Source organism: Somniosus microcephalus, chromosome 6 (assembly GCF_052327205.1).
Source record: "Somniosus microcephalus isolate GS21.2 chromosome 6, FLI_Smic_1.0, whole genome shotgun sequence".
Taxonomy (NCBI): Eukaryota; Metazoa; Chordata; class Chondrichthyes; order Squaliformes; family Somniosidae; genus Somniosus; species Somniosus microcephalus.
This window is the reverse complement of record NC_140992.1, coordinates 10266013-10279481: the sequence shown is the minus strand read 5'-3', so window position 1 is coordinate 10279481 and position 13469 is coordinate 10266013. Positions and strand designations below refer to the sequence as shown.

General features: G+C 45.4%; 1 protein-coding gene across 2 annotated transcripts in view; it reads left to right on the top strand.

Annotated features, from left to right (window-relative positions):
- The window catches only part of LOC147115444 (IgGFc-binding protein-like), a 169140-nt gene extending 160128 nt beyond the window's left edge, over positions 1 to 9012 (top strand). For both annotated transcript variants that reach the window (XM_085989698.1, XM_085989697.1), the window contains one exon: positions 8676 to 9012. In XM_085989698.1, the coding sequence (XP_085845824.1) occupies positions 8676 to 8677 (2 nt within the window). In that variant the 3' untranslated portion in view covers positions 8678 to 9012. The remainder of the gene's footprint in view (positions 1 to 8675) is intronic.
- Positions 9013 to 13469: the final 4457 nt, after the last annotated feature.

The window sequence follows — 13469 nt, the reverse complement described above, 5'->3', positions numbered from 1 at the left end:
CAAAGACTATTGCAAGACTGAAAATTCCCACTTCGAGTCATAGAGTCATAACGGCACAGAAGGAGGCCATTTGGCCCATCGAGTCCGTGCCAGCTCTCTGTAGAGCAATCCAGTCAGTCCCATTCCCCCGCTCTATCCCCGTAGCCCTGCAAGTTTATTTCCCTCAAGTGCCTATCCAGCCTCCCCTTGAAAACATTGAGTGTCTCCGCTTCCACCACTTCCGTCGGCAGCGAGTTCCAGGTCCTCACCACTCGCTGCGTAAAAAAGTTTTCTCTCACATCCCCCCTGTATCTCTTGCCCAAAACTTAAATTGTGCCATCAACTAGCGGGAACAGTCTTTCCCCATCTAGCCTATCCAAACTCGTCATAATCTTGTACACATAATTTTTGATAAAGCAGTTCGGGAGCATTTAAACTAGTATGGCAGGGGGCTAGAAACCTATGTAGTGAAATAGAGGAAAGTGAAAGGCAGACAGAAATAAATGGTAAAAGGGTGAGGAACAAAAAACAAAGGGCCAAACTAATTCATAAAAAATGTGAGCATAAAAAAAGCCTGAGGGTTTTATACCTTAATGCGAGAAGCATCAGGAACAAGGTAGATGAATTAGCTGTGGAAATAGAGGTTAATAATTATGATCTAATTGGGATTACGGAAACATGGTTGCAGGGTGAGCAGGGCTGGGAGCTTAACATACAGGGGTATTCAGTATTTAGGAAGGATCGACAAAAAAGAAAGGGAGGAGGGGTAGCATTGCTAGTAAAAGAGGGGATAAATGCAATTGAAAAGAAGGATATTAACTCAGTTAATACAGAATCTATATGGGTGGAGCTAAGAAATAGCGAGGGGCGAAAAACATTAATAGGAGTGGTATATAGGCCTCCAAATAGTAAAATAGAGGTTAGGGAGGGCATCACGAGGGAAATTAGAGAAGCGTGCAATAAGAGCACAGCTGTCATCATAGGTGACTTTAACTTACATATAGATTGGACTAGCCTAATCAGTAAAAATAATGAGGAGGAGGAATTCCTTGAGTGTTTAAGGGATGGTTATCTGGATCAATATGTCGAGGAACCAACTCGGGAACAGGCTATATTGGACTGGGTACTGTGCAATGAGAAGGGACTAATCAGTAATCTTGTTGTACGGGGACCCTTGGGTCAGAGCGATCATAACATGATCGATTTCTCACTCGAAATGGAGAGCGAAGAAATTGACTCCGAGACTAAGGTCCTGAATTTAAACAAGGGGAATTATGATGCCATGAGACGGGAACTGAGTAGGTCTGATTGGACAACGTTCCTGGGAGGACTGGAGGTAGATAAACAATGGCAAACATTTAAAGATAGAATGACAAAATTGCAAAAATTGTTTATACCAATCTGGCATAAAAGGAAATCTAAAAAGGTGACTCAACCGTGGATAACAGGGGAAATTAGAGACAGCATAAAATCCAAAGATAGGGCGTATAAAATAGCCAAAAAAAGCGCCAGAGCGGAAGATTGGGAACAGTTTAAGATAGAGCAAAGGAGGGCAAAGGGCATGATCAAGAGGGGCAAAATAGCTTACGAAAACAAGCTGGCGGAAAATATAAAAACTAACTCCAAAAGCTTTTATAAATATATCAAAAGGAAAAGACTGGTGAAAACCAAAGTTGGTCCATTGCAGTCAGATACGGGGGAATATATAATGGGAAATAAGGAAATGGCAGATCAACTAAATGCATACTTTGGGTCCGTCTTTACGAAGGAAGACACAAAAAACCTCCCTGGGATATCGGGAAAAATAGGGACATTGGCAAAGGAGGAACTGACGCAAATCAATATCTCTAAGGATATGGTGTTAAGGAAGCTAAAGGGATTGAAGGTGGACAAATCCCCAGGGCCTGATAACATGCATCCTAGGGTACTGAAGGAGGTGGCCCTAGAGATAGCGGATGCACTAAGGATGATTTTTCAGAATTCATTAGACTCGGGAACAGTGCCGATGGATTGGAGGGTAGCTAACGTTACCCCACTATTCAAAAAGGGGGGTAGGGAAAAAGCAGGTAATTACAGACCTGTAAGCCTTACATCAGTTGTGGGCAAAATGCTGGAGTCCATCATTAAGGATGAAATAGCGGAGCACTTAGCAAATGGGGACAGGATAGGACAGAGTCAACATGGATTTACAAAGGGTAAATCGTGCTTGACTAATCTATTGGAATTTTTTGAGGGAGTAACTGGTAGAATAGATGGGGGAGAGCCAGTAGATGTGGTGTACCTGGACTTCCAAAAGGCCTTCGATAAGGTCCCACATAAAAGATTAGCATGGAAAATTGAGGCTCATGGGATAAAGGGGAAAGTTTTGGCGTGGATAGGGAACTGGCTGTCAGATAGAAAACAGAGAGTTGGAATAAACGGCTCATTTTCTGAATGGCAGGCAGTAACAAGTGGGGTACCACAGGGATCTGTCCTGGGCCCCCAGCTGTTCACAATTTACATTAATGACCTGGATCAGGGAGTCGGATGCAGCATTTCCAAATTTGCAGACGACACTAAACTAGGAGGGGGGGTGGGCTCAGAGGAAGAGACCAGGAAGCTCCAGAGCGATTTGGACAGACTGGGCGATTGGGCGGATAAATGGCAGATGCACTATAATGTGGACAAGTGCGAAGTTATCCACCTTGGGTGCAGGAACGGGAGGGCAAATTATTATTTAAATGGCAATAGATTGGGAGAGGGGGAAGTACAGAGAGACCTGGGTGTTCTTGTACACCAGTCACTGAAGGCGAGCATGCAGGTGCAACAGGCGGTCAAGAAGGCAAACGGTATGCTGGCCTTCATAGCAAAAGGGTTAGAATACAGGAACAGGGATACCTTGCTGCAGCTGTACAGGGCACTGGTGAGACCACACCTCGAGTACTGTGTACAGTTTTGGTCGCCTCATCTGAGGAAGGATGTTCTTGCCATGGAGGGGGTGCAGCGGCGATTCACCAGGCTGATACCAGGAATGGCGGGAATGACCTATGAGGAGAGACTATGTAGTTTAGGGATGTACACACTGGAGTTTAGAAGATTGAGAGGGGACCTCATAGAAGTGTATAAAATTCTGACAGGTCTAGACAGACTGGATGCAGAAGGAATGTTTCCCTTGGCGGGTGAGAACAGAACTAGAGGACATAATTTAAGGATAAGGGCTAAACCATTTAGGACAGAGATGAGGGGGAATTTCTTCACTCAGAGAGTGGTGAACCTGTGGAACTCATTGCCACAGAGGGCAGTGTACGCCAGCTCATTAAATATATTTAAGAGGGAATTAGATATATTTCTACGGGCAAAAGGGGTTAAGGGTTACGGAGAGAAGGCGGGGACGGGATACTGAATTAAAGGATCAGCCATGATCTCATCGAATGGCGGAGCAGGCACGAAGGGCCGAATGGCCTACTCCTGCTCCTATCTTCTATGTATCTATGTATCTATGTACCTCTATCAAATCACCCCTCAACCTCCTTTGCTCCAATGAAAACAAATCCAGCTTCTCCAACCTGTCCTTGTAGCTAAGATCCCCCATCCCCGGAACCATTCTGGTAAATCTCCTCTGCACCCTCTCAAGGGCCTTCACATCCTTCCTAAAGTGTGGTGACCAGAACTGGACGCAATACTCCAGTTGTGGCCTAACCAGCAGCATCGAATCAGCTCCTGGAACAAAGCAGCAGCCATCCAATAGTTACTGAAGCTGGGGCTGGCAGTGAAGAGCTGTGAACGAACAGAGCAGGGATGATCCCCTCTTGTTGGACTGGCTTTATCACAGTTCTGGAGTTCTACACAAAAAATGCTGTAAACTCTTAAAAAATATATATATTCTTGTGCATCAAAGTTTTAGCATTTCTCAAGATGCTGGCACAATGCGACCACAATATATTTGCTAACAATGACGTTGAGCATTTTTTGTTGTAAGTGTATTTTCCTACTGCTCTTTATACCTTAGTATTTTCCAATAATTCCATATAATCAGGAGTGCGATCCAAGAATCATTTAAGAGGTGAAAGGGAGCACTTTCATTTACAAGTCGTTAAAACTCATTTAAGTATTAGATACAATATTGACCTTGTAATGTTTTTCCTGTGAGCTAATTATTTTTATTGGTGTCTGTCTCCTTTCTCTTACACAGATAATACAATAAGAATCCTCATTAATACCATCACATTTTCAATAGGATGATCATTATTCCTATCACAATAGTTGCACTGATCTATTGGGCATGTTGTTTCAGATATCTTTTTTTTATTCATTCACGGGAATTGGGCATCGCTGGCAAAGCCAGCAGCATTTATTGCCCATCCCTAATTGCCCTTAACTCAGTGGCTTGCTGGGCCATTTCAGAGGGTTGTCACGAGTCAACCACATTGCTGTGGGTCTCGAGTTACAGATAGGCCAGACCGAGCAAGGATGGCAGATTTCCTTCCCTAAAGGACATTAGTGAACCAGATGGGTTTGAAGGACACAATCCCAATTATATGCTTCTGTCCTGACTCATGCCGGGGTCTGGTTGCTCTCCAATATCTTGCCCAAGTAGCTGTTCCTCATGAGAGACCCTGGATCGTGAGTTGGCATCGTGGCTGAGCCTGGTCTGTCCTTAACTGACATTCACACAGAGCACTTCTACACGTCAGTAGATGATAGTAACCAGGAGCAGGAACCTTTGCTAATGTTCTCCTCCTTAACCCAAGGAGTACTGCTAAAGTCCTGTCCATCAGCTCAGCAGCGACGATGGGGCGGATTGACCCAAGGACACTCAGGCTAATTGTAGAAACTACAGCAGGTCTACACCAACTGTAGATTGAACACTGGTACAAATGCAAAATACTGCGGATGCTGGAAATCTGAAATAAAAACAGGAAATGCTGGAAATACTCAGCAAGTCAGGCAGCATCTGTGGAGAGAGAAAAAGAGTTAAGTCGCTGACCTTTCGTCAGAACTGGGAAAAGTTAGAGATGTAACAGATTTTAAGCGAGTGCGCGGCAGGGAAAGTGGGGAGAGGAGGAAAGAACAAAAGGGGAAGGTCTGTGATAGGGCGGAAGGCAGGAGAGATTAAATGACAAAAGGTATGATAGTACAAAGCAGAAGGAGATTGAACACTAGGGGCAGGATTTTCATTGAGCCGTGGAGGTGGGATTGGAGGCGTGTGGGGGGTTAAAATCCCGAATTCGGGGAGCACGAACCCATCCCGCCCCCAACCCGCCTCCATGCCAGTTTCAAAGGAGGTGGGTTGGGGGCGGGATGGGTCAGCGACTTAACTCTTTTTCTCTCTCCGCAGATGCTGCCTGACTTGCTGAGTAGTTCCAGCATTTCCTGTTTTTATTTCAGATTTCCAGCAGCTGCAGTATTTTGCTTTTGTACCAGTGTTCAATCTACAGTTTGTGTAGACCAGCTGTAGTTTCTACAGTTAGCCTGAGTGTCCTTGGGTTAATCGGCCCCATCGTCGCTGCTGAGCTAACAGGTAGTTAACAGGCAGTTTTTAGCCTAATCCCTATTTTCATTGGTGAAATGTGGGATTCCCGACGGCTCCAAACCACGCCAAGTTAGCGAGGCGGGCCGTCGGGCTGATGGGCTTGGAGGGGTCGAGATGTCCAGTGAGTGATGGGTGCATGAGTGCAGAGGTAAGTGTGTTTGGTGTGTTTAAAGAAGTTTTACTTAGCTTTACAGCCTTCCTTCCTTCAGGTCTTGGGTGTCCCTCATCTCACCGGCACAGAAAGCAGAATGGCCGCGATCTGTCAAATATTGCAGCATTCAGCTTTCTGTTCCGGGGAGATCGCTAAATCATCCTGAGAGGAAGGAATTAACTTAGGGTACAGATTATCAGTGTTTGATGGCTTCAAACAGCTGTGAAACGCTGATATTTCATCTGTCAAAAGTTCTTGACAGATGAAATGTCAATCTGTGACGTCACCTGTTGCCGGGTGGCCCTTAATTGGCCAGCTGAGCCCACTGGGCGGGGTCAACAAGGTCAATCAAGTGAAAATCGCGTGGGTTGGCTAGAACTCGATGGAGGCGGGACTACAACCCCGAAAGTTGTAGTCCCGCCTCCTCAATGAAAATCCAGCCCTAGATCTTCCTGATGTGTATGGCTTAGCACTCATTGACTGAACCAGCTGAACCGTCGAAGGAGCCCTTAACCTCTCTAAGGCTTGTGTACAGGTGAGCAACATCACCAATTAGCATTACCCCATTAGGATATGTTGTCAATAGCAACAAACCACATTCTGTCTCTGCTGGGTGCGTAGAAGGTTTAACGTTAACACATCTATGAACGTGCAGGGAGACAGGGTGGGAGAGGGGTCAACAGTAGCCTCCTTCATCTCTTAATTTTCTTCATTAAGACATCAAATGGTGTTACAGCCCAGCTGACAGCCGGTATTAACATCACTGGCAAACAGCAAGAGCCCTGCCCTCAGTGGGGGAGGCTGCTTCTATTAATCTGGCTCATAATCACAGGCAAGATTTTATTTTTAATTTTTATTGAAAAATGTGAACGCAGAGGAAAATATTCCCCTGTGCACTCAGTATAATGAATTATTAAACCCATTTATAAAAGGATAGTTTTATGATTTCATTAAGCATGCTGCACGGAGGAAATTTTCCCATTACATCTTTACTGCAGACCAGAGCTACGATTTCAGGAGTTCAATGTGTGCTTCCCTGCAGAGGGAAATTAAATTATTTAAAGTCAATTGCTGAGGGCTTCCGTCAAGAAACATCCCCCGCATGGACACACAGATCGGTCGCTGCTGATTGCAATGTGGGCCTTTAGTTTTTTAATTATTACTATTATTCACAGGGCTCTTTTGTAAATGTAGGACTGAAAGTAGTGGCGGTATTTACAGGCGGTTTATGTCAGTGTGCAGTGGTACTCAGGACCATATTGTGCCACCGGAAACATTAACAAACGTTTCTCTTTCAGATGCTGAGCGACCGGTTTTTGCAATACCAGGGTTTTTATGTTGTTTCAGCTTTTTAACATGTGTTTTTTTTTACTTCATTCTGGTTTGATATTGTTAATTTTGAAGTACTGGTCAGTCAGAGAGCTAAAAGCAAGTAACGCATTTTACCAGCCCCGTGATACACTGAATTATTAGCTTTTACAGTTCATTTGCTCAACTCGAATCCCCCTGCTCGGGCAGATTTTCAGTGCAGCAAACAAATGTATTTTCAACACAGGAGGAGGGAAGATTTCCTCAAAGCGCGATGTGTAACAAAATCATTAACCCATTTATAAAGAATGGGCTTCCAGTCTTGTTAGTAAAATACTGACAGGACTAGACAGACTAGATGCAGGAAGGGTGTTCCTGATGGCGGGGTAGTCCAGAACCAGGGGTCACAGTCTAAGGATAAGGGGTAAGCCATTTAGGACTGAGATGAGGAGGAATTTCTTCACCCAGAGAGTGGTGAACCTGTGGAATTCTCTACCACAGAAGGCAGTTGAGGCCAATTCATTAAATAAATTCAAGGAGGAGTTGGATATATTTCTTAAGGCTAAAGGGATCAAGGGATATGGGGAGAAGGCAGGGACAGGGTACTGAGTTTGGATGATCAGCCATGATCTCATTGAATGGCGGAGCAGGCTCGAGGGGCTGAATGGCCTACTCCTGCTCCTATCTTCTATGTTTCTATGTTTCACACCACCCAGAGAAAATCCTCCCCTGGGGTGAGGGTAATTCTAATCGGTGAGTTTATCTGGTACAAGCTACCTACTAACCATGATTATTACATGTTCGCTACCATATACTGGTCGTTGGAATTTAGATGCTGAGAAGCTGTTTCCTCCGACTGGCGAGTCTGGAACTGGGGGGCACAGTCACATGGTAAAGGATCAGCCATTTAAGACTGAGATGAGGAGGAATTTCTTCACTCAGAGGATTGTGAGTCTTTGAAATTCCCTACCCCAGAGGGCTGTGGATGCTCAGTCGTTGAGTATATTCAAGGCCGAGACAGGCAAGTTTTTGGACTCTCGGGGAATCAAGGGATATGGAGATCGGGCGGGAAAGTGGAGTTGAGGTCGAAGATCAGCCATGATCTTATTGAATGGCGGAGCAGCCTCGAGGGGCCGAATGGCCGACTCCTGCTCCTAATTCTTATGCTCTTATGTGGAAGAAAGAACTCTTTCACCCAAAGGGTGATACAATTGCAGAATGGATCCAGGGAAGAACACTGAGGCAGATGGTATAAGTGGGCTCCAGAGGCAATTGGACGAGTTTCTGGAGAGACAAGGGATTGAAGGTTATGATGGGCAGGGAGGTGAGGTTGATTTATGTCACGGTCCTTTTAAAACTACAGACCAGGCCGGGGTTGAATTTCCACAGAGCATCACCCATATATGTCCGCCATAGCTTTGCATTCGCGCCATTTCTTGAAGTTTCTGTGGCTCGCCTGCCGAAGTTACGGCGGGAGAACCCCTGTGGAAATTCACCCCAAGTCTGGAGCGCGGCAAGAGCACCGCTTCCCCAGATTTACACTGCAGTCATGCTGCGTCTTCCTGGCCACCAGGCAATCAGGTAGTCTTGTGTTGTGCTGGTTGCTGGCGGAAGGTGATCAGTATAAAGGGATGGGCTTATCGTGCCTAATGGTCTTTTCCTGTTCCTAAAAATTCTTATGTTCTTAATGTGCCGAGCCTGTTTATGATTTCTTTCATTCCTCAGGAAATACAGTTCTGGAACCTACCAGAACAGAAGAGGACACACGACCAGTTTAGCAAGAAAGTCTGCTTTTGATGATTGGGAATGATAATGGACGAAAATCCTTCAGTCTTAATTGGTGAAAGTCCTGCTCAGACCCAAGCAGCAGCTCCCTACTTTTGTCGCACTGCCTGTCTGGTTAAATATTAATTTACAAATCATTTGTGACCTTTTGAAATGGCAAATACATCTGTTTTTTTTGGATCAAAAATTCTGACTAAAGGTTTGCCTTTGTTAGAAAACACTGACGTACAATTTCCACTGTACAGTATTTAGAAACAAATAAATGGTTAGTTTTCAATCTGTTTCTTAAGGTGTATTTCCTATTCAGATAATACTTCAAATTGTTCATCCTACAAGCTTCTCATCCTTCCTGCATCCTCACTGAGTCTCATCACACCATCTTCTATTCTAACTCATTCCTTCCTAGGATTTCAAAAATAAAGAAAATTTGATCGAGGTATTCAAAACCATGAGGGGTCTGGACAGAGTAGATAGAGAGAAACTGTTCCCATTGGCGGAAGGGTCAAGAACCAGAGGACACAGATTTAAGGTGATTGGCAAAAGTACCAAAGGTGACATGAGGAACAACTTTGGAGTGCTCAGGATCTGAATGCGCTGCCTGCAAGGGTGGTGGAGGCAGACTCAGTCGTGGCTTTCAAAAGGAAATTGGATAAGTACCTGAAGGGAAAAAAATTGCAGGGCTACGGGGAAAGGGCGGGGGAGTGGGACTAGCTGAAGTGCTCTTGCAGAGAGCCGGCACGGGCTCGATGGGCCGAATGGCCTCCTTCAGTGCTGTAACCATTCTCTGATTCTATGATAAATCATTCTGTAGGACGAAATTTGGAAACCGCTAAAGGAAAACACTCCCATTTGTACAACGTCTTTCATGACCTCAGGACATACCAAAGTGCTTTACAGCTTTACTTTTGAAGTGTAGTCACTGTTGTAATGTAGGGAAACACTGCAACCAATTTGCACACAGCAAGATCCCACAAACAGCAATGTGATAATGACTCGATCATCTGTTTTACTGATGTCCGTTGAAAGATAAATATTGGCTCGGACACCGGGAGAACTCCCCTGCTCTTCTTCCAATTGTGCTGTAGGATCTTTTACGTCCACCTGAGAGGACAGACTGCACCTCGGTTTAACACAGCTATTCACAATATATATTAATGATCTAGACGAGGGAACTAGATGTAATATCTCCAAGTTTGCAGATGACACAAAGCTGGGTGGGCGTGTGTGCTGTGAGGAGGATGCCGAGAAACTCCAGTATGATTTGGACAAGTTGGGTGATTGGGCAGATGCATGGCAGATGCAATATAATGTGGACAAATGCGAGGTTATCCACTTTGGTGGCAAAAACAGGAAGGCAGATTATTATCTGAATGGCAATAGATTGGGAGAAGGGGAAGTGCAACGAGCCCTGGGTGTCCTTGTGCACCAGTCGCTGAAGGTAAGCATGCAGGTGCAGCAGGCGGTTAAGAATGCAAATGGTATGTTGGCCTTCGTAGCGAGAGGATTCGAGTACAGAAGCAAGGATGTCTTGCTGCAGTTGTACACGGCCTTGGTGAGGCCACACCTTGAGTATTGTGTGCAGTTTTGGTCGCCTTATCTGAGGAAGGATGTTCTTGCCATGGAGGGGGTGCAGCGAAGATTCACCAGGCTGATACCTGGGATGGCAGGAATGATGTATGAGGAGAGATTGGGTCGATTGGGCTTATACTTGCTGGAGTTTAGAAGAATGAGAGGGGATCTCATTGAAACTTATAAAATTCTAACAGGACTAGACAGACTAGATGCAGGAAGGATGTTCCCGATGGCCGGGGAGTCCAGAACCAGGGGTCACAGTCTAAGGATAAGGGGTAAGCCATTCAGGACTGAGATGTGATCCTGTGGAATTCTCTACCACAGAAGGCAGTTGAGGCCAATTCATTAAATATATTCAAGAAGGAGTTAGATATATTTCTTGAGACTAAAGGGATCAAGGGATATGGGGAGAAAGCAGGGACAGGGTACTGAGTTTGGATGATCAGCCATGATCTGATTAAATGGCGGAGCAGGCTCGAGAGGCCGAATGGCCTACTCCTGCTCCTATCTTCTATGTTTCTACGTAACGTCTCTTCCAAATGACGGCACCTCCAACAGTGCAGCACCCCCTCAGCACTGCACTGGAGTGTGGGCCTGGATTATGTCTCTGGAGTAGAAGTTGAACCCACAACTTTCTAACTTAGACAGGAGTGCTACCACTGAGCCAAGGCTGACACTTGGTAAGATCAAGGCCGATCAGGGAGGACATCACCAAAGTTCAAAAGATTAGGACAGAAGACCGTGTTATTCTACGCACAATACACGCCAAATAACAGGAGCGATTTCCATGGGTCTGCGCCCGTGCTAACCGGATCACCTGCGTGCGGTGAATACTGGAACATCGGGTAGGATGCAGCACAGGCCTGTAAAGGTACAGGCCTGTTTCCAGGAACCTAGAAACATAAGAATTGCTGAATGAAGGAAGACCAGGGACCATCCAGTTCACCTTCTCTTCTTAGGCATTCCCTCGGAACCGAGGATGACTTGCTTCCACATTAAAAATGAGTTCTCAGGTGACTGATGAGTCCAATGCAGGACCTACAATCTCTGTGACAGGTGGGGCAGACGGTGGTTGAAGGGGCGGGTGGGTGGGGTGCTTGGGTTGACGTGCGCTCCTTGTGCTGCCTGCGCTTGGTTTCCGCTTGCTCCTGGCGAAGAGGCTCAAGGTGTTCGGCGCCTTCCCGGATGCTTCTCCTCCACTTTGTGCGGTCTTGGGCCAGGGATTCCCAGGTGTCGTTGGGGATGTTACACTTTTTCAAGGCGGCTTTGAGGGTGCCTTTGAAGCATTTCCTCTGCCCACCTGGGGCTCTCTTGCCGTGCCGGAGCTCCGAGTAGAGCGCTTGTTTTGGGAGTCTCGCATCGGGCATGCGGACAATGTGACCCGTCCATCAGAGCTGATTGAGCGTGGTCAAAGCTTCGATGCTGGGGATGTTGGCCTGAGCAAGAACACTCCTACCATCCTTCTACCATCCTGCTAGTCGCATGATCCAACGATAATGGAGTTGTTGACTAATCACAGCGATCAATCTCTATCAATGAGTCTATGACAGACCCAGACATGAGGCGAGGAAAACTCCCAGTGGGGGAGAGCTTGGGGAACCACAGGTCCAAAGTCTCCTGTTCCTCCCGAGCTCGCTACACTCACCACACGTCATGTCTCAAATTATTCATATACTCTATCCCGAAATTTAATTTTCTGAAAGAAATCTTATCTAATTTTCATTTGAATGAATTAATGCTAACTGCTTTCACCATCTCCCTCGAGAGAGAGAGAGAGAGAGAGACTGTTCCATAGATCGATCACTTACTGAAACATTAGACCAGAATTTGCTGGAGCAGGACAGTTGCTGGAAGTGCGAGCTGATAATGGCGCGGCGAGGGCAGTGGGGCATCTGGGACCTTGATGAACGATGGGACCAACAGTCTATCTCCTTAACCAATGAGATTTGAGGATTGCGAAATAAACAGAGGATTGACGGAGAAGGGGATAGGGTGAATTAGAGTCAAACCAGGTACAGAAAGAGAAATAAAGAGAGGGAAGGTGAGACTGGATTAAGAGAGAGAGAAAAGAGAAACTAAAGAAATGTAAGATTTTTTATTTAAAATTTAAAAAATCTCTAACAACAATTTACTACCTGTAGGAATGAGACTCTACTGTTTAAATTGTTCCCTTTCTGAACTGGAGAGATTGAGTGGCATTGCAGGAACATAAATCTCACTAAAAAGGTACTGACGCTTTTCAGTTCCAGCCCTAACTTTCTGCGGCAAGTTTATTGGGCAATTAATATGCAAATGCAGCAATTTCTTGAAACTCACGGGGAGGTTGAGGGCAAGCTATCGTTTTCGCGAAGCTAACAGCGGAGCAACGCAAATCGTCCAGCAACTTCTGCCAATTCACAGGGTGTATTTCCTTCACCCAAGTTGCTGGATGATTTGCACATTAATAACAGCGAGCGCCATTAAACTTGCCGTTATTTTGGCAGAAAAATCTGGGCTGTTGTTGCCTCGTATTAGTTTTGAATTTACAAGGTGAAGCAGCTCGTCATGGTCGACATTATTTAGTTCCTTTAGAATCCTAAAAACAGCAATCACATCACCTCTCAACCGCTCTTCCAGTGAGAACATGCCCAATTTACATAATCGCCCCTCATAATCCAATCCCTCCATCCTCTCAATCATTCTAATTGCTCTCATTTGTATCCTTTCAGTTTTCCTGCCTGTACATTTCTGTTTTGTTCACTTTCATCAGCTCAGTAACCCAATGATGAGAAATTCGGGTCCACCTTAGATACAGCCTTAGATTAAGTGAATGGGCAGATTAAGTGAATGGGCAAAACTGTGGCAAATGGATTTCAATGTAAGCAATGTGAGGTCCTCCACTTTGGACCTAAAAAGGATAGAACATGGTACTTTCTAAATGGTGAAAGGCTAAAAACAGTGGAGGTCCAAAGAGACTCGGGGGGGTTCAGGTACATCGATCATTAAAATGTCATGAACAGGTACAGAAAATAATCAAAAAGGCTAATGGAATGCTGGCCTTTATATCGAGAGGACTAGAGTACAAGGGGGTAGAAGTTATGCTGCAGCTGTACAAAACCCTGGTTAGACCACACCTGGAGCACTGTGAGCAGTCCTGGGCACCACACCTTAGGAAGGATATAT